The sequence below is a fragment of the Bos javanicus genome, chromosome 15 (genome assembly GCF_032452875.1).
Source record: "Bos javanicus breed banteng chromosome 15, ARS-OSU_banteng_1.0, whole genome shotgun sequence".
NCBI classification, from domain to species: Eukaryota; Metazoa; Chordata; class Mammalia; order Artiodactyla; family Bovidae; genus Bos; species Bos javanicus.
In genome coordinates, this window is record NC_083882.1 from 59199549 (window position 1) to 59222251 (window position 22703).

The 22703-nt window shown below is 35.5% G+C and overlaps 1 protein-coding gene across 10 annotated transcripts in view; it reads left to right on the top strand.

The window, feature by feature from the left end:
* The window catches only part of METTL15 (methyltransferase 15, mitochondrial 12S rRNA N4-cytidine), a 367997-nt gene that overhangs the window by 197333 nt on the left and 147961 nt on the right, over window positions 1-22703 (top strand). For 4 of the 10 annotated variants that reach the window (XM_061380989.1, XM_061380990.1, XM_061380988.1 and 1 more), the window contains one exon: window positions 15897-19234. The exons of the other annotated variants lie outside the window; for them this stretch is intronic. In XM_061380989.1, coding sequence (XP_061236973.1) covers window positions 15897-16342 — 446 coding nt within the window. In that variant the 3' untranslated portion in view covers window positions 16343-19234. Of the gene's footprint in view, window positions 1-15896; window positions 19235-22703 lie in introns of those variants that run through there. 10 annotated transcript variants of the gene reach the window in all.

A 22703-nucleotide genomic window follows, 5' to 3' on the forward strand; every position in this document is an offset into this window, starting at 1 on the left:
TGCCACCATCTCCCAAGTCTGGGAAATGTGTCCAGCCCAACTCAGAGTAGTACTGCTTGCCCTATAGACTACTCCTAAAGGTTCAAATGAAGAATCTTATTATGGGCCTTTAATATGCTAGAACTCCTTTGTAGACTTATGCTTTGTGTTTACAGGATCTCGCAAATAGTCCTCAACCCTGGCTTGAAGATACAATAAGTAAATTTGATATGGACTATCTAAGTAAATGATAGGAATCATGATTCAGTTTAAGTTATCCATCTGTGCTAAGCATCTTAAGACATAGATAGGATAGAATTAGTTTTATTGAAAAATAATGTGTGAAAATATCCATCCTTTAATTTGATATTCTTTTTTAAAATTTTTTATTGGAGGCTAATTGCCTTACAATATTGTGCTGGATTCTGTCATACATCAACATGAATCAGCCACAGGTATGCATATGTTTCTTCCTTCTTGAACCTCCCTCCCATCTCTTACCCCATCCCACCCCTCTAGGCTGTCACAGAGCACTGGGTTGAGCTCCCTGTCACACAGCAAATTCCCACTGGCTATCTATTTTGCATATGGTAATGTATATGTTTCCATGCTGCTCTCTCAATTCATCCCACCCTCTCCTTCTCCTACTGTGTCTGCAAGTCTGTTCTCTATGTCTGCGTCTCAAGCAATTGATATTCTTTTATATTAATTCTGAGCCATCTCCTTTATTTCATCTCAGTGGGTAATGTTCCTTGTTATCTTTTTTGTTCAAGCCTATAACTGTTTTTCCCAACTGTATGAGGATTTGTAAGATTCCACCACCCCTAGTGAGATCATGTTGTCATCAGACTTAACCTAGTAGGAGTTGGGGATTAGATGAGCCTCTGCAGAAGTTTCAAAAGAACCTCACTGAGTAAAGCCAATTTTATCCAGAACCACTGAGGTTCACAGATTTTAATTAACAATTTCAAATTTGTAATATTACTTAAATTTCAGATGAGTGAGAATTTAACACTATATTAAAGGAGCCCAGGCAAAAGGACACGAGTTGCGTCACAGAGACTTATTAAATGTGATGGAAATTCAACAGACGAATGCTGGCAAACAGGTGCAAGAGCTGAATTAATTTCCAAACCCTACCACTCAGGGGGAATTGCAATGCATCACGTTGACAACCACAGCACATTGTTAATTTCATTCACAAGTTTAAAAATCTCAATACATTTGAACATGTGAATGTATCAAATTTTAAAAAGTATAAGTAGCATAAGGGTATCCCAGAACTACAAATGATAATTTTTCTCTAGGACCTTAAGTCATTTAGCCAGAAGCATAGTGTTTTTTATGAATGAAATCTATCTTACCACTTCCACATACAAATTGTGTTCTATTATTATATGTCGTGCAGCCTGTTACTAAGCAAGGTTTTCTCTTAATATGAAATTCCTTGTGAGTCAGAGGAAGACTGAATATTCACTGCTGTAGTTTCCAATGTCTGCTGTCATGCATAAAGGGGATTTTTAACAACACTTCTGGTGGTGCTAAGTGGTGATATTCCTGGAGTTAAAGAAAAAATGTAACAAACCAAAACTAGATAAATGCAAAGGCTGATTTGGTGATATTATTAAAGGTGGTAAGTAGTAAGCTAAAAACCCAGTATCCTCAATATGTTTTCACCAAGAATTTGCCTACTTTGGAGTCACTGGTATATTTGAGCCTTTGATAGAAACCCTGGAGTATTTCCACATAAATCTGCATGCATACACAACATATTACAAAGATTTCAGGGATTTTATGAATGTCTACCGTCAGCATACCATTTATGGTACATCTTGATCTTTGGGACTGGAAGAATATCTCTTATTTAGTGGATTTTCCCCTTTGCCACCTACCATACACCAGGCCCTAAGCCTGGGCTTGGGGATATAAGGAAAATACAAGAAGTTTTTGGACTTTTTACAACCTAGAAGGGGTTAATAGGCAAATAGCATAGAGTAATAAATAGTTTGATAAAAATATATATTAAAAGGTCACTGCAAAAACTTTCTGGAGAAGATTGCACTTTAGTGAGTATTAAGGATGAATAGACATAAGCTGTGGGCTTCCCAGGTGGCTCAGTGGTAGACAATCCACTTGCCAGTGCAGGAGACGCAGGTTCTATCCCTGGGTCAGAAAGATCCCCTGGTGAAGGAAATGGCTAACCCATTCCAGTATTCTTGCCTGAGAAATCCCATAGACAGAGGAGCCTGACGGGCTACAGTCTGTGGGGTTGCAAAAAGTCAGACACAACTGAGCGACTGAGCATACACATGCACAGACATAAACTGTAAGAAGAGGGAAAGGTCAGTCTAGGCTGAGAATGAGAGCAAGGAACGCTACCTTGTCACTGCTAAAATTGTGCGTTTACAAGAAATGCATAATAACAAATGTATGGGAAAATCTTTCAGTCTTCTTTCACCATTTCTCAAGAAGCTTTAAAGAAAAAAAATAAAGGATCTTTGTTTAATTCCCCAAAATTTTAGCCACCTGAGCCCTTTATTCCTAATTATACACAAGCTTGTCCACCCTCATTTTGCTTAGCTGAAAAATTTTAAGCATTCATTTTTCGAACATAAAGGCAACTATAAAGGGCCCCCTTCCAGCAGGTGAGTCGGGAAAAGCCCAGTATGTACTTCATTGGATGAGTCTAGATTCTTAATCAAAAATGTGTAATCAGTACCTGCCCCAAAGTCTTTTGATAATGGCAGCAGTAGCAACTGTTTCTTTTTTAAACCCACTGTCAAGAAAGCTGATGAAAACAGACAAATGCACAGTCTAATAACCTAAGCTAACAATATATTATTTTCAATGGAACAAAAAGGACAAAAGCCAAAGGTATTCATTACCGTTCCCAGGGTAAGAAACCAGGGCAGTCGCTGCCTTTGCCAGATGCGCAGTCTTCAGTCTTCACAATGCACATCTCCCCAAGGGAAATGTGGAGAGAAAGCCAAACTCTTGCAACTTGATGCAAAGTGATTTGGGTTCCATTACAACATCTCTCAGTAAAAGGCTATTCAGGCTTAGAGTAAAGAGTCCACACTTATTTTCTCCCAGAAAATGAGGTTGTTATATAAAACACCAGACATGGAATCAGAGCTTCTGGAAATCACTCTAAACCATGTGATTTAATCTTAACTTCCTTAAAGGCTTATCAGGAAAAAGGAGATGAGATGGTTTAGTTATATACAGTCTTAAAATTGCTACCTTGTTTGGGGCACACTTCAAAACTCAAGAACATTTTAAATAAATTTTTAAAATTACATATATAATAAAATAAAGGGTGTTTTATTTTTCTTTTTAGATGAATTAATGCTAATCTGGGTTTTTCAGAATGTGTTTCTTAGATGAACTACCCAGAAATGTTATGCCTTTCTTCTGGGCAAGTTAGATTCATTTTGTATTACAAAAAAGGAGTGTTGGAGTGGACTTCTTGTTAAAAAAGACCTGAGTTCTCATTTGACTCTTGTGAACTTGGAAAGATACATATAACTCCTTTGTCTTTCACCTTTAAATGGAAATATGGATGTTTCTTACCTCTCAGAATTATTATAGGAATTTAACAGCATACTTAAGATATTTAGAAAGGATTAACACAAAACCTATTTTCAGTATTTTCCCAAGTGTGTTACCCAGCAAAGGAGTTCTGTGGAATAGATGTGCTTAGTCATTCAGTTGTGTCCAGCTCTTTGTGACCCCATGGACTGTAGCCTGCCAGGCTCCTTCGTTCATAAGAATTCTCCAGGCAAGAATACTGGAGTGGATTGCTATGCCCTCCTCCGGGGGATCTTTCTAACCCAGGGATTGAACCCTGGTCTCCCACATTGCAGGCAGATTCTTTGCCATCTGAGCCAGTAGGGAAGCCCATGGAATAAATAGTTGTTATTAAAAATTAAGAGTTGTTTCAAAAAGTTTGGACATCCTAGGTAAACAAAGTTATATGGTTACCATAAGAGCTTTACAACGCTAATGGGTATTGTAGATCTCCAAGAAAAGAGTATAACATGCTGGGTTTCTTAGACTTGTGAGACAATAGACACCTTGGTGTTTGGTTGGGGATGCAAATGCTACAGTTTATATTACTATTCCCCAGAACAGCAGTTTGAAAAATGAGAGTCAAGGTCCTCCTCCCACTCCCTCCCTCTCCCCCTCCTCTACCACCTCCTTTATCTTTGAGTAACTATGCTTAAGAAAGCAGATAACTTGTACAGAAAAATGTTCCATGAGAACTATTAATAGGGCAGTAATAAAAAAAGAACAGAGGAAAAAAATAATGCACTTAGAATGCCATAATATAAGTTAACTTAGAAGTGCACCATTAATTTTTACAGAAGGAAAATTTTAACTTCATTCCAAATGCCAAATGTTTTAGTTTAATGCCTAAATCCAATAAGCATTACTCAGATGCTTCAGGGGTTTTCAACAGCCCTCTATCCCACCTACTCTGCTATTAGTTCAGGATGAAAGTAAAATTAGTTTGGAACCTCAAATTAACATATCAAATCCTCTCATCACTCCATTTTACAACTGAGAAGAATAAATAAATGTGTGAAGTCACTTTCACATTCATAAAGTGACTACTTTATACCAAGTACGCACTAGGTGCTCCTGAGTATTTTCTTTACTTTTAGAATAACCCTGTGAAAAGTGTTACCATCTCCTCTTCTAATGGAGAAACAAACTCAGAAGTTGTGTTATTGCCCCACATCAAACAGTCATAAAAATGTAAAATATCTGATCACTGAACCTAGTTTTTCCTTTCTCAAGTTTAGCACTATTTCTATTACACCATGTCATCTTCGTATAATATCATTTCTAATGCTTTTCCATAGGCATTATTAAAATGTGTATGTGTAAACACACTACTTACAAACAGCCTGGCCATGACTTAGGTAAAGACAACTATTTAACTTTAATGAAGGACATATAAAATATTAATGGAAATACTATGTTCCATAGATGGATTGTTTGATATGATAATGTAAATTTTATCCAAATCAATTTAGAAATTTACTGTAATTCCAAGCAAAGTGTTTATCACTATATGCTTTATTATTTCTAGATTTAATTGGGAATAATGAGTGAAAATACCAGTAAAATTTTTGAAAAGAAAGATAGTGGAATGGAGAAGAGGGACCTACTCCACCTGAAAGCCCAATATCCTGGAAAATTTTTAAAAGTAGTAATAATCTGATATTAGCAGAAAAATAGAGAATATATCAGTGCAAGACAATTGAGAATCCAGAGGCAGATCTATTTGTATCTAAAAATGTAGTATTTGATCAAAGCAGTACTTCAAATGAGTAAGGAAATAATATGCTATTTCAGGGCTATTAGCTATATAGTTTTTAAAAAATAAAGTTAGATCTCTTCTTCATATTATACTAAAACTTCAACTTCTTGTGTATCAAATACTTAGATGAAGAAAGAAAACCAGAAAAACACAGCTGATTATAGCTATAATCTTGGAGTAAGAAAAGCCTTCCTAAACTTGACAGAATCTAAAAGACATGAAGAAAAGTCTATAGAAAAAAAATCCATAAACTGTAAAGACAGTCATAATCCAGGAACATTCTTTGCAACTAAATAGAGAGGCAAAGGGTTAATGTCATTATTTTATAAGCAGTTCTTCCAAATCAGTAACGAAAAAGCAACATCACATTAAGATGTTCACAGACTTCATAGTGAAAATCAAATGGTCATTAGATTTGAGAAGATTCCTACTTCTACTAATGGCCAAAGAAATGCAAATTAAAACAGCTATAAGGTATCATTTGCCTACTATTAGACTGGTCAAGGTTACAAAAAGTGATAGTGTCTAGTACTAATTGAGGACGTGAGGAGCAAGACTCTCACAAATACTATTGGTGGAAGTAAATTGACACAATCTATCGATATTTAGACAGTAAATTTAGAAGTATTTATTCAAATTTAGATGGGCATAAACAGTTTTTGACCTAACTAACGCGAATTCTACAGGCATACTATCACAAGTTCACATTTAGTTAGTTACAAGTATTTTTCACTCATCTCACAGGCTAGCAAAGTAATGCTCAAAATTCTCCAAGCCAGGCTTCAGCAATACATGAACTGGTCATGTATAGCTAATAGTCCAAATGGTCAAGCTGGATTTAGAAAAGGCAGAAGAAGAACCAGATATCAAATTGCCAACATCCGCTGGATCATTGAAAAAGCAAGAGAGTTCCAGAAAAACATCTGTTTCTGCTTTATTGACTATGCCAAAGCCTTTGACTGTGTGGATCACAATAAACTGTGGAAAATTCTGAAAGAGATGGGAATACCAGACGACCTGACTTGCCTCTTGAGAAACCTGAATGCAGGTCAGGAAGCAACAGTTAGAACTGGACATGGAACAATAGACTGATTCCAAATAGGAAAAGGAGTATGTCAATGATGTATATTGTCACCCTGCTTATTTAACTTATATGAAGAGTACATCATGAGAAACGCTGGGCTGAATGAAGCACAAGCTGGAATCAAGATTGCTGGGAGAAATATCAACAAACTCAGATATGCGAAGGACTAAAGAGCCTCTTGATGAAAATGAAAGAGGAGAGTGAAAAAGTTGGCTTAAAACTCAACATTCAGAAAATGAAGATCATGGCATCTGGTCCCATCACTTCATGGGAAATAGATGGGGAAACAGTAGCTGACTTTATTTTCTTGGGCTCCAAAATCACTGCAGATGGTGACTGCAACCATGAAATTTGAAGACACTTACTCCTTGGAAGGAAAGTTATGACTAACCTAGACAGCATATTAAAAAGCAGAGACATTACTTTGCCAACAAAGGTTCGTCTAGTCAAGGCTATGGTTTTTCCAGTGGTCATGTATGGATGTGAGAGTTGGACTATAAAGAAAGCTGAGTGCCAAAGAATTGATGCTTTTGAACTGTGGTGTTGGAGAAGACTCTTGAGCGTCCCTTGGACTGCAAGGAGATCCAACCCGTTCATCCTAAAAGAGATCAGTCCTGGGTGTTCACTGAAAGGACTGATGTTGAAGCTGAAATTCCAATATTTTAGCCACCTGATATGAAGAGCTGACTTATTTGAAAAGACCCTGATGCTGGGAAAGATTGAGGGCAGGAGGAGAAGGGGAAGACAGAGGATGAGATGGTTGGATGACATCACCGACTCAACGGACATGAGTTTGGGTAAACTCCGGGATTGGTGATGGACAGGAGGCCTGGTGTGCTTCAGTCCCTGGGGGTCACAAAGAGTTGGACAAGACTGAGCGACTGAAATGAACTGAACTGAAGTATTTTCCCCAGATCATGATTGCCTTTTTACTTTGTAGTTTTTCTGCTATATAGAATTTTTGAATGTGCAGCTCACATGTTTACTGCAGCATTTGTGTGTGTGTGTGTGATAGTAAAAACAGAAAACATCCCAAATATTCCTGCTGTGCTGGCAATTTGAGCTCTACCAGTGTAGAGATTGCCTCTGTCTTAATTACCATTCCCAGTTAGGTACTGTTCTTGACAGTACAAGCATTTGTTAAATGAACAGACAAAATGGACCATAATGTGTCTAGGCAACTGAAATTATTTTTAAAAGCAAGGCAGGTAAACAGACACTTGCACATACTGTATAGATCATTCTCTTTTTATAAATATACATTTATATACAAAGTGTCATGAATCTATTAAAGAACGTTAGAAAGTATACATTTTGATTGCTTCTTGTATGGAATTTGAGTAGTGACATTAACATTTTACTTCATATACAACACGATATATTTTTTGCTTTTGTTTTTGTTCTCTAACAATGACTGTGTTTATAACTTCAAAGTGTAAATTCAACCATTCTTTCAATCTACTAACTGTTTTTGGTGTAAAAGATTATAGCAGTAAACAAAGTCTCTGTTTTTACTGAGTATATATTTTAATGGAGGAAAACAGATGGTAAATAAATATTTATCCCTGATATTTTGAAAAAAATAATAAAACCATATAAGAGGACTCCAGTGACAAGGTGCTATTTTCCTTCTTTTCTAATGCTGCAATGTTTAAGAGACCTGAATAAAGTAGGGAGCTACCCATCCAGGTATATGTTGGCAGACAGATATTCTTGGTACAGGTCAAAGGACCCAGTCTGCAACACTCCATGGATTAGTTAAGAGTACAGAGTTTGGAAAAATGGGGGTGATGAGAAGCAGAAGTTGTATATGACATAGAAACATTTGGCCACAGTAAGAATTTCAGTTCCCATTTCATGTGATAGAAAGACCCTGAAAGTGTTGAACTGTGGAATGACATTGAATTTTTGTATGCACAAGATCTGCTGGTAACTGTGTGGAAAAGATGATGATGGCTGGCACTAGGGTGAGTGCAGTGGAATTGATGTGAAACGGTGGGGTTATGGATGCATTCCAGGTAAAGATAAAAAGCTACCAGAAGATGCTGATATGAGAAGAAGAAAAGAAAAGGATATGAAACTGTCAGGAATTTAAAGTACCACTGCAAACAAACCTGATCTGGAATGTGAGAATAAGTACCTCTAATGAGGCAGAACACTTCAACCATTTTCTTGAATAGCTAGGGTCAATCTCTTATGGTATGAATTTTCCCTATTTAACATGAGAGATGTAAGTGTCAAATAGTGTCTAGAAGTATACTGAAATTAGAATTTGTTATCCCTTAGTGGATTTAATGTTCACTTACTCTTAAATATACATTTTTTTAAGTGTTCAGTTCAGTAGAGTTCAGTCACACAGTCGTGTCTGACTCTTTGCAACCCCATGGATGGCAGCATGCCAGGCCTCCCTGTCCGTCGCCAACTCCCAGAATTTACTCAAACTCATGTCCGTTGAGTCGGTGATACCATCCAACCATCTCATCCTCTGTTATCCCCTTCTCCTCCTGCCTTCAATCTTTCCCAGCATCGGGGTCTTTTCCAATGAGTCAACTTTTCGCATCAGGTGGCCAAAGTATTGGAATTTCAGCTTCAGCATCAGTCCTTCCATTGAATATTCAGGACTGATTTCCTTTAGGATGGACTGGTTGGATCTCCTTGCAGTATAAGGGAACCTCAAGAGTCTTTTCTTCCAACCCCACAGTTCAAAAGCATCAGTTCTTCAGCACTCAGCTTTCTTTATAGTCCAACTCTCATGTCCATACATGACTACTGGAAAAACTGTAGCCTTGACTAGATGAACCTTTGTTGGCAAAGTAATGTCTCTGCTTTTTAATAGGCTGTCTAGGTTGATCTCTTTTAATTTCATGGTTGCAGTCACCATCTGCAGTAATTTTGGAGCCCAAGAAAATAAAGTCTCTCACTGTTTCCACTGTTTCCCCATCTATTTGCCATGAAGTGATGGGACCAGTCCATTCTAAAGGAGATCAGTCCTGGGTGTTCTTTGGAAGGACTGATGCTAAAGCTGAAACTCCAGTACTTTGGCCACCTCATGCGAAGAGTTGACTCATTGGAAAAGACTCTGATGCTGGGAGGGATTGGGGGCAGGAGGAGAAGGGGACAACAGAGGATAAGATGGCTGGATGGCATCACTGACTCGATGGACATGAGTTTGGGTGAACTCCAGGAGTTGGTGATGGACAGGGAGGCCTGACGTGATGCAGTTCATGGGGTTGCAAAGAGTCGGACACAACTGAGCTACTGAACTGAACTGAACTGAACTGGTGGGACCAGATGCCATGATCTTAGTTTTCTGAATGTTGGGCTTTAAGCCAACTTTTTCACTCTCCTCTTTCACTTTCATCAAGAGGCTCTTTAGTTCTTCACTTTGTGCCATAAGGGTGGTGTCATCTGCATATCTGAGGTTATTGATATTTCTCCTGGCAATCTTAATTCCAGCTTGTGCTTCATCCAGCCCAGCGTTTCTCATAATGTGCTCTACATATAAATTAAATAAGCAGGGTGGCAATATACAGCATTGACATACTCTTTACCCTATTTGGAACCAGTCTGTTGTTCCCTGTCCAGTTCTAACTGTTGCTTCCTGATCTGCATCCAGATTTCTCAAGAGGCAGGTCAGGTGGTCTGGTATTTCCATCTCTTTAAGAATTTTCCAGATTTTGTTGTGGTCCACCCGATCAAAGGCTTTGACATAGTCAATAAAGCAGAAGTATATATTTTTCTGGAACTCTCTTGCTTTTTTGATGATCCAACGGACGTTGGCAGTTTGATCTCTGGTTCCTGTGCCTTTTCTAAATCCAGGTTGAACATCTGGAACTTGGTATTGAACGTATATTAGTTTTCAATTTCCTTTTGTAGTCTGTTTTATTGACATAATTTTGCTGTTTTAAAGTATTAGGAGGAAAACCGTTCTGCTCTTTTGAAAAATTGAGAAAACTTGTGGTTTAGGATTTCAAAGATGTTAAGTGAGATAAAGTTAACTTAAAATCTCAGTAATATTTATGCATTAATCTTTGGGGGAAGTCTTGAACTTAAACTATGGGAGAGTTAAATGAAAATTTTTAAGTAAATTTGCAAATCTTAACAAGATATTCTCATGTCTTATATTAATCTGTAAAAGAAAATATGCAAAAATAAAGTTCACTTTGCATAGTTGCTCATTTCAGATAATAAAGGTTTTCATGTTTGCAGGGCCTCAGTTTCAAATTATTTGCAAGTGATCCACTGCATGTGCAAATAATATTAAGGACATTCCCAGTCTGTATCAGATATCATTAAATACATGCATGCAGTTGTATTCAGACAATGAAATTTTTAGCAAATGTAAGAGTTCAGTTGTTCCATTAAAATCATAATTTAGTACCCACAATCACATTTGGCCAAAAAGTGGGATATAGAATGGGATTTGTTTCATGACATTATTAAAATTCTATTCATAATGTTTTCTCTAGGAATATTATGTTCTATTTAGTCACTTATTGATGTGACTGAATATTATACTCTTTGTTTATTCATCCAGTGATGTGAATAAAACTGTTTGTAGTTATGGTCCTAGATTTTTATTCATTTGCCCATATTTTTTGTTCATTATCTATTCATTATCTTTTTAACAAACATTTACTGAGTGTTTACTACAGCAGTTTTTCATCTTGGCTGCAAATCAAAATCCTCTTTGAAGCTTTTGTAAAGTACTGATTCCTGTGTAATAAACCCCTGAAACTGATTCAATAGGTGTGGACTGCAGCCAGGCATCTTTATTTTTTCAAAAGCTCCACAGGTGACTCTGACGTACAGTCAGGATTAACAATCATAAGTATCTGTTAAGCAGGAGGAATATAAGAGTTAACATGAAATAATTCCTGTTCACAAGGAGACTGGAGTAGAGTAAGACAGACAAGTAAACTAGTTATTACAGGAGTGTGATAAGTGCTCCACAAAGGGTAAGCACACCTCTTCCAATTTAGAACTAACATACAGTGGCTTGGTGTTAAGGGAATCCATTGATGGACTATAAAATAGAAAAGGAGATTTTCTCTCAGTACCAAACCAAATGACCCAGATTGTGCTTGAGTCCATATTTTCTGTCTTACCTGCTCTATGCCTTAATCAAATGAATTAGCCATACAAGACTCTGTGATTAAACTCAGGAAATGGAAAAACAGAGAGACCAGTTTCTATTTCTGATAACAGGATATGGGAGATGAGAAAGCAGTGGAGAAGGATTGCAAAAAAGCCAGCTCCTCAGAGTTAGGGAGCAGGTATCACTAATATTTTTCTTCCTATGGCCTAAATTAGAGTCCAGCTCATAGGTAGACCTTGGTTCTAATATAGTTTTTGAATCTTTTTTCCTGATTATTTGTAGGCAACTGTTCCTACCTAGTATAGACTAGCATACTTAAGAGGACTCTGTAGCAGAGTTACTCTCTGACTAGTGATTCTCACAAGGAAATCATTTTTGCTACCTCAGAAGCACAGGACATTTACTGATTGTCCTTTAACTTTCCAATTCAGACAAAGATCATGTTTAATTCTTGATAGTAGGACTGTCTTTTCTTATATTTTTGTCTGTCTGTAACATTAACAGTTGATGTTTTGTTTTTACTGTTTTAATTTCCATTACCATATCTTATTTCATACACTTTTGTTTCTTTCTTATTTCATTTTACACAATCTTTATCGTCAGCCTCTCTTCTGATAATTACAGACACAAAAGTGCCAGTATAAAGGAAGAGAGGATATAGTGTCTTTGATCCCCAGAGCAGCACTAAAAAGCTCCACAAAACCACACATTGTCCATTGCAGTCCCTTGTCATCTCCCTAAAAATGCAACTTGGGGAGGCTGACAGGACCACTCCTAAAAATCCTACTCAGGAAACCCAGTGGACATAGTCCAGGTTAGAATTCCCTAAGCAGAAGTAAATGCCAGAAGGAAAGCTTCATGAAATCTAGTTATCCTATTATCTTCAGGATCATCCATTCCTAAATATAAATGAAAGCTCTTATTTTCTTTCTCCATTATCTGATAGTGACAAGGCCTAATTAAACCTTATAAAGACAAGCTTATCTGGTTACATTGGTGTTAATTTGTGAGCTCCAGAGTCATATGTAGGGTGAATGAACTTAATGTGAACATGAATTATATAAACTTGAGGTTGCATAATATAAAGTATTAATAAAGTCACTTTATCTGAATACTTTGAAATAAAAACAGATTTCTTCAATTAAAATAATTAGTCAGGAATCTTGTAGTTCTATATCTAGCTGGCTACATGAATTGTAAACTATAATTATGATACAGGAAGGTGCCATTTTAGCTGGTAAACAAAAATGCCTACCATATTTTTTCATATCAAATGAACCAATGCTGTTGTTTATGTAGAATTTCTATGGAGATTTGGGGGCTCCCCTCATAGCTCAGTTGGTAAAGAATCCACCTGCAATGCAGGAGACTCTGGTTTGATTCCTGGGTCAGGAAGATTCCCTGGAGAAGGGAACCGCTACCCATCCCAATATTCTGGCCTGGAGAATTCAAAGAGTCAGATACGACCAAGCAACTTTCACTTTCATGGAGATTTCAGACATACTGCATTATTTTAGCATTTCCTATTTTTATTAGCTTTCAAAAATATATCTAATGATAATATCAACAAAGTATTAATTAAGCTTTCTCCTTTTCTGTCATTTCCTCTATTTAGTTAACATATATCTAGGTATGGTTAATTCAGTGGGCTATGTTAAAAAACCACATCCTCAAATATTTATCTTTAAAATGTGATAAAATACAAGGAAAGCTAACCAGTTACCATGTGGAGCCATAGTTTAATTTCTACAAAATATTAGAGATGCTAATTCATTGGGTTGCAAAGAGTCAGACACGACTGAACTGAACTGAACTGAACTGAAGCCTTAAAGCAGAAATATCCTACAGTATTTATTGATCCATGTGTTCCATGAATGTTTGCCTCCTATTTTACATTAAAATCCATGTACATTAAAACATATATTACATTTCCCCTTTGAAAAAATTAGTGTTGAATTAGGCAAGGTTTGAATCACTTAAGGTCTTCGGGAATGCAGCCTTCCTGAAGCATTCTCTAAGTTCAAGTTCTAAATCATGCATGTTTGTTGAGATCCTTAGAATGTTTTGAAACACATTGCCCAGTGACTAAAACTCTTGCCCTGGAAAATGGAGAAGTTGAATATCAAAGGGAAAGAAGTTGAACTCCCTCCTCAACTTTGACTTTTGTTTCTGAGAGACTTGGTTGTTGGAAGATAAATTCCCTAGTGTCTAATGTTTTCCAGCCTTTCAATGAAGTAGATTTTGTGGAGGGAAAAGTGAACACGTAACACTGATTTGTTAACGTCAGATGGCCAGGTTCTCAGCTCTGAGATACATATAAAATATTATTTGTCCCCTCTCTAATCCAGTTTCCTAAAATGATTAATCAGATTTGTCTTAATGCACTTTATTACCAGAGGTACAGATTACTAAAATATGTACTATTATTAAGTTGTGAGATTCCCTTATATGTGAATAAGAGAGTTTTGTCAGATGTATATTTTATGGTTTAGTATTTGCTCTTAGGTTCATGATCCATTTTGAATTAAGTTTTGTGTATAGTAAGGTGTAAGGGTTGAAGTTCATTTTATTTTGTACATATAATCACTTTCATTGAAAATCTTTCCGCATTGAATTAACTTGACATTTGGTCAAAATACAATTGCATATATAAATGTGGGTCATTTTTCTAAGAGGTGTAAAATTAGGATCTATGTTATTTGGTGCATATGCTTTTGTAGTTGTATCTTACTGCTATCTTGATTATTTTCTCTATAAGAAATGTTTATTTTGGGGTCTAGCAATTCTCCCTGGTGGCTTAGATGGTAAAAAATCTGCCTGCAATGCAGAGACTTGGGTTTGATCCCTGGGTTGGGAAGATCCCCTGGAAGAGGGCATGGCAACCCACTCCAGTATTCTTGCCTGGAGAATCCCCATAGACAGAGGAGGCTGGTGGGCTACAGTCCATGGGGTCACAAAGAATCTGATTAGTGACACGGTCTATTGGACTTCGTGCCCAGACACAACTGAGCAACTAAGCACAGCACAGCACAGCACAGCAATTCTCCATTTTAGATGTTTATTTGTCTAATGGTAATATAGTCTCTCTGGGCTTTTTTATGCTTACTCTCTACATGATATACTTTTCCACAGCTATTTGCTTATTTTTATTTGTATTTTTAAATTTAATGTACATTTCTATAATGTATAATTATATAATTTATTAGGTATAATGTATAATTAGGTCTTGACAATGACAGTGTATAATTAGATCTTGCTAGTTTTCAGTCATACACTCTACATTTTTATTGATGTTTAGTACATTTATATTTAATGTGATTTTTTTTTTATATTGGATATATTGTCTTCCATTTTTCCTATTTGTTTTCTCTTTGCCTCATTTTTATTTTCCTGTTTTTCTCCCTTCTTTTATGTTAAAATATGTTGTGGATTATTTTTATTCTCTATTAATTTATTGGCTTTATTTCTTTGCATTATTTTTATTGAATGTTTTAGAGACCACAATATGCAACTTTAAATTCCCATAAAATACAAGAACCTTGTGATAGTGTAGCTTCATTTATGCACTCTGTGTATCCTTTGCACTACTGCTGTCATATACAATATATCTATATTATAAACCCTAGAATATTGTTATAATTTTACTTAGAGTCCTGACTTTTAATGAAATTAAGAATGACGGAAAGATAGTCCTGTCTTTTAAGAAGTTAAACATATTTCTTATTTTCATATATCACTCATATTTTCATTATCTTCTCTCTATCTAAGTTATCACCTGATGTTATTTCAGACTGAAGTATTGGCTTTTGCATTTCTTGAATTTAAAGCTATTAGCAATGAACTCTCATTTTTAAAATTCATTTGGAATGTCTTTGAACCTTTACTTTTGAAGAATGCTTTTAAAATAGTTTTCTTGGAAGACAGCTTTTTTTTCCCTCAACAATTTGAGTTTTGTTCCAGTATTTTTTTTTTCTTTGTTGTTTTCAAAGTTTTTCTTACTATCTTCAGCTTGTAGTAGTTTAATTATGATGTGTCTAGGTGCAGTTTTCTGTGTTTATTCTATTTGAGATCATTGAACTTTTTTAGCTTAGAGTTAACATTTTTCATCAAAGTTAGTAAGTTTTTCATTATTATTTCTTCAAATATTTGTTCAGCCTTTTGTCTTTCTCTGTTCTTGTTTAACTCCAATTAACCTTAAGAGTTCTGAAAGATGTTACTGACACAATAGTTTTAAACTTTGATGGAATGCTTGGAAATAAAATGGAGAAATATGGATGAAATGACACAATTTTCTAAGGAAACAATTCCTTAAATATATATAAAACACAACCCAGTAAATTTACAGTGGAAAATATTAATGTGACCCATTTGTCCTCTTTTCCTGTTTTTACAAAATCTGTCTGTAGGTGCCTTTCCTCCCTCTGCTCTTTATGCACGAAAAGATTTGCTACAGCGATCTACCCATATTGCTACAAAGACTTTTCAAGCTTTTCGTATATTTGTGAACAATGAGCTCAATGAACTTTACACAGGACTGAAGACAGCTCAGAAGTTTCTGAGACCTGGTGGTCACCTCGTTGCCCTCTCCTTCCATTCACTGGAGGATCGCATCATCAAACGATTCCTGCTTGGGATAAGCATGACAGAAAGGTTTAACCTAAGTGCTAGACAGAAGGTGATACAAAAATCACAGTTGGATTCAGATCAGGAAAACAAGGAAGGCGTCTCTACAGGAAAGGCCCCTTTAATGTGGAAATTGATACACAAGAAGGTACTTACTCCAGAAGATGAAGATGTACAGGATAACCCCAGAGGACGCTCTGCCAAGCTTAGAGCAGCGATCAAATTGTGAGAAAGTTTTCATCATCTAATCCTTCAAGATTTTCCTCACAGTTTCTCATGTGATATTCCTGGACAACCTAATGTAAGAAAGTGTGGGATATATAAAGGTGTATAACTATATATGTGTGGAGCTAGCAGGTATTTAGCTCTTTTTTTCCCTCAAAAAGAAAATGTAAAAAATATTAACATGATGTAGAAAGCTCAATTCAAGGAGCAGCAGTACCTCAAAACTGGAAAAGTATGTTTATCTTAGCAATATATTTGACTTTTGAAATGGTTAAATTCTGGTTAAATCCTTTCTTTAACCAGGAAATTTTTTAAAAGAAGAGGAGAATATGTGTATGTAAAATCAAGTTGTCAAAAGAGAGATTATAATTGTATCTGCATGCCCAAATTTCTGAATTTAGATATTCAGATTTGCAACAGAGTGTCTATGATTCAAATAGTTAATAATGATCATGAAATTTATTTTAATTTTTCTCCTTGGGAATAACTTTCTCAAATACAGGTATTACTATTTTAAAAATGTGTTACACTGATAAATTTAAATACTGAATTATAGTGTCATTGTTTTAAAGAGATTTTTCAGTATGAAATGTGCCATGTTTTCATATATTGCAAACTAAAAATGTAGAATTGCTCTAATAGCCTTCACAGAGGACGTTTCATAAAACTTATATTTGAATTCAATTGTGTTTATATAGTAATAGCCCAGAATGCTTTTGATAAATAGTAAAATCTCTTATCATTTGAATCCTGCATTTTTAAACTGAGCTATTCAAAATAGTCAAAGTCTATTGAAACAGAAAAGTTTATCATCTATTCCAGATACTAAAATCAATGTGCTCTTAATGTTCTTATTTACAGAGTTCACATGGTAAAGGATTCTTTAACAAATTGTTGAAAATAATTCATAATTCACATTACTTTTTATATGTAAGTATGCGTTTCTGATTTATTCAGTTATGATGCAAGTACTGAAATAGGCAAAGAAACAAAAGTGAGTAAAATACACTCACTCATAGTCTAGCAAAGAAGAGCGATGGTAGTTAACTAATCACTAAAATTAATATAAAATCGTCGAAGTGGTAAGGTCTGTATAGATGTAGTATGCTGTGCTGTGCTGTGTTTAGTCACTCAGTCATGTCCAACTCTTTGCAACCCCGTGGACTGTAGCATACCAGGCTCCATAAAATACCATAAATACATCCAGTAGCGATGCAATCCCATGACTGACAACATGGTACTTGATTTATGACTCCAAGAATGAATAAGAGATAATTAGCTATAGGATACATGGGCATGTTGGTTAATGGTACATGTCAATGATTGTTTTCTTAAGTAGTTCCCCTTGAAGTCATATTTATACTATTAATTTGCTCAGTAAACTATTTATTCAAATACAGGGAAAATTCATTTTATCAATTATAATTACAGAACCTAAGTTGGCGAATCCAGTGAATAAACTATCAACATAATTAGATGGGTGAAAGATAAGAATTAAAAACTTACATTTATCTCAGACTTGCTTTATCTACCTCTGTAATAGTTAACTTTAGTTCCCAAGTTTGTTTACCACTTTTAATTTACAGACTGCTCAAACCTGAGGATATCCCGGGTGGCGCAGTGGTAAAGAATCACGTGCCAGCACAGGAGACACAAGAGACATGGGTTTGATCCCTGGGGTCAGGAAGATTCCCCTGTAGTAGGAAATGGCAACTCACTCCAGTATTCTTGCCTGGAAAATGCCATAGACAGAGGACCCTGGCGGGCTACAGTCCAGGAGATTGCAAAGAGCTGGACATGACTAAGAGACTGAGTACACACGCACATTCAAATCTGAAGAATTCGGCAGTGAAATCAGAATAAGAAAATATTCTAGGCAGCAATGTGCTCATATTAGAAATGAATGTACCTAGCTTAATCCTCTGAATCCTTCCTAAAGAATTTTCTAAGTTCCTCTTTGTATGTAAGTCATATTTGTGAATGAAACTGATTCCCAAAGGTAGGTACCCATCTGAGTATGTGATTAGAATACAAAAGATTGCATGTAATACTCAAGAATGATTCACCTATGTCATCAATCATGTTTGGATGTTATATAACATGGGAATTTTTTCATTAGTGTTAACTGGAAACTGCCTGCACTGACTGTTGGATGACATCCTTCCAAAATTCATGTCGTTTCCAAAACCTCATAATGTGACCTTATTTGGAAATTCGGCTATTACAGATGTTAGCAGTTAAGACGTAATACTGGAGCAGAGAAGGCCCTTAACCCCATATGTCTGTGTCCTTATTCAAAGAGAAGAAATACAGAGACACAGGGGAGAATGCCACATGAAGACAAAGGCAGAGACTGAAGTGATGTATCTACAAGCCAGGGGACACCAAGAATTGCTGGCAACCATAAGAGGCTAGGAGAGAAGCATGGAGTAGATTCTCCCTCAGGAACTTTAGTAGGTATTAATAACTGCTGAAACCTTGGTTTCAGACTTCCAACCTCCAGAGCAGTTAGAGAATAAATTTCTGCTATTTTCTGCTGGCCAATCTGTGGTGGTTTATTATGGCAGCCTTAAGAAACTGGTGCTCTGACCCCCCCCAAAAAAAATCTTGAATAACATGCATTAAAAAAGTCCTGCATCAATATATACAAAATTGGCTTCAAAATATTGTAGTATAAAAACACATTATCTATTTTTTATAATTAGGCTGTTTGCAACAGTCATTCTTACCTTCCTCTTAGTTGTAGGATGAATAATCAAATACATGAATGAGTTTCAAATGATTAACAATGGAGAATGATTTTGGGGAATTTAAACAGTACATATAGAAAATAAAAACAGATTATTAAAATGAATGTACATTGCTTTTCCAATAAAATATAAATTATATAAAACAAGCAGTTGTTTTGCATTTCTGAATCTTTCTATTGACTGCCTCCGCCAGTCATATTATATAACATAGATCCCATTGTGTAGGACATCAGTTCTTAACAGTTTCAATAATTGCTCATTAAGAAATGAAATTTAGTAACTACATACAATTTTTAGTTGATACTCCTATTTCATATGTTCATTTTGTTTTGACAATTGTATGTTGGTTATTATGTAATCTTTGAAATTTCTAGGGTAATTTGGGGGAAGACACTATCAATTTTTTTCTATTTCATGTAATATGTGATATATGGTTTGTGCTTAAATTCATTTATATTGAGCTATTTATTATGTTACAACCAATAGTTTATAAGATAATACAGTATGCCTCACTAGGTTTTTGAGGCTAACTAAAACTTCTTAAAATTCGCTTGTAAATATTTGAAAATCGTATTTTATTTAGTCTTTGCAGAGTGTAACATATCTTCAGAGGTTTATAAAATTCTTTCCAATTTTTGTTTTTAAATAAGCAGAAATAATAATGAATTTATACTGTAGAATTTTTAATAAAATCTAAACTTCATTTGAAATCTTATTCAAAAAGTATGAGTCAATTCTTAATGGAAAATTCAAAAGGTACAAAAGATACAAAATTTATATCAGCACTTTCATTTGGTTATAAAGGAATATATATATATTTATTCATTAAATATATAGTAAAGCCTGACCTTTTAGGAAGAAATCAAAAACACCTCTCTCACTTCTTTCTTTTTATACTCCTTCCCTTTCCCTTTCTCTGTTCAGATGTGAATTTCTTATGCCAGCAGCTGCTGCTGCTAAGTCGCTTCAGCTGTGTCCGACTCTGTGTGACCCCATAGACAGCAGCCCACCAGGCTTCCCCGTCACTGGAGTGGGTTGCCATTTCCTTCTCCAGTGCATTAAAGTGAAAAGTGAAAGTGAAGCTGCTCAGTTGTGTCTGACTCTTCGAGACCCCGTGGACTGTAGCCTACCAGGCTTCTCTGTCCACGGGATTCTCCAGGCAAGAGTACTGGAGTGGGTCGCCAGCAGAGATGACATTAATTTATATTTCACATTTACTCTGGAAAAAGAAGTATTATGCAATATTCGTATGTACTCTCACAAACTAAACTCTACATTTTAGATTATTAGTAATGGGTAAGACAACTAAAAATCGCTTCTAGTTAAACTTCTCTAATTTTTATTTTAATGTACCTGTTTTTCTATTGTGTTTTTGTGATTGCTGCAGTATTCTAATAGATTTTTTGTGTGTGTTAGCAACAGTCTATAATAGAAAGAGATAAGCATTAAAATTAAAGGGAATTTTGTGAAGTGCTTGATAAATATGAATTTAATGACAGAAATCCTGATCAGAGATATATTTTTCTCAGAACCACAATGCCATATGTTCAATGTTGAATGAAGTATGGTTTGTAAAAATCAGCATCATATTCTAAAGAAACTAGATTGTATAACAAGCATAACTATTTTTATATTATTTTCTCAAATTTCATCTGTTTATAGCTACTATTCCCAACTAATGTTTGGTAACACACAGCATGATCTGCAGGAATACTAAGAGATAGTTTAAATATGAATTTTTTTAAGTCTTGTTACAGCCTAAATTTTCAGAAACATTAAATATTCAATAGAATTAGTTAATACAAGATGCAGTGGTGATAGTTCATTATACTATCATTTAGATGGGCCTTAAAATTCTTCATAAAGATTTTGACCACCTTACTCTTTTTCTCAGATAATTTACAAAGTAAAGAAAAAAAAAATGTAACTCTGATATGCAGACCGTAAGTTTGCCTTTTCGGTAATGTCATAACTCCTTAGGCAATTCTTTACCTTAAACACAAGGCATTTAAGTACAAATTTTCTACCATTAGCATATGCCCTATTAAATATATCTCTGCCCAGATGCTAGAATACAAAGCAGAAATCAAACAAGAGGACATGCTCCATTTCTGATTCTTGAGTAATAGGTTCTGTTCATTAAGCTCCATCTTTATGCCTGGCCAGTAATACTTGTCTGCCTTACACAAGGTAAGGATTTGTATTATTAAACAGTCAAATGGTATGGTTCTTCATTCTTTCACAAGGAAAAGCATTATCATCCAACTCTTAGAAATGCTAAATTGAGGAGAAGTCTGTATAGCCTTGTAAATAAAACCATTTGCTTTGGAGTCAGAAAAAAATGAGTTTAAATTCCAGGTCTGCATATATTAGCTGGATATGCTAACTGGGCATGCTCTTTAATATTCTGAGTCCTCATTCAGTTCACTTTAAAGAGAGGATGGTATTGGTACTTTCTCATCAGGTTGCTATGAATCAAATAGAAAATAATAGATATTTATGAGTTAAAAGTCATAATTACCAAAATATAACACATTTCTGGGCACCATGGCTAAGGAAATATATACTTTATTCCTAGTGGTTTTAAGTGAAGCCTCTGCATCACAAGCAGCAGTTGATTGGGTTTATAGTCAGTTTTATTACAGGGGAATTTTATTCCTATTTATTATTTATTTAACACTCCTCAGTATTTGCTATCATTTGACAAGGCATAATAAAACACACAGGCTTTGCCTTGTGGAGTTTCCATTTGTAAGAAAACAAACTGGGAAGAAAAGAACCAGGTATTCGACATTCATTTAGGTTGGAAAATGTTATTTGTCCTCCTACACTTCCATATCAGTAAGTGCCTGAAACTAAGTGGTCCTTGTAGTAGTAAGATTCTCCAAAATACATTTTGAGGGGGAAAAGGAAATGAGTATTTTATGAGATAAGAGATGGAAGAGTTCTATAGGAGTGTTTTAAAAGTTTCCTATTTCTGCACTCTAAAGTCAATGCAGAGAAACTACAGGACCAATAAAGTGTGTAAGTTGCAGGTTTTAAAAGGGAAAATAGCATGAAAGGTAAATGGACAGTTGACACTTAGAATGAGCTGACAAGCTCTTTGACAGCGCCACAGAAATGTATGTTACTAAAACAAGATCCATGTAATTCCCACACCTTTACCTTCATTTCAGAGTTTATAATTCTCTCCCTTTATCTCCATTTTGTACTCCCGTATCTCAATACAAAGCTTATCTTTGCTCCTTTTCTGTCTTCTCTAGGGCTTATTTCAGTCAATTTTGCTTTCCCTTATCAGTCTTCAATCCATTCTGCACTAGTATCTTTCCTTCAGTCTACAAAACTGTTCAAAAGTGAACCATGCTGAAAGCAAATCATAATGACTAAAATCTCTCCTTGACTATTTTCCTTACGCAAATACCACCATCATTCTGTTTTCTTTCATATCTTGACCTCTTATTTGTAAATATTTATTTATCTGGCTGTGCCGGGTCTTAGTTGTGATGCGCAGGGATCTTTAGTTGTGGCATGCAAGGTCTTAGTCACAGCATACAGGATCCAGTTCCCTGACCAGGAATCCAGCCTGGACCACCTGCCTGGGAAGCATGGAGTCCT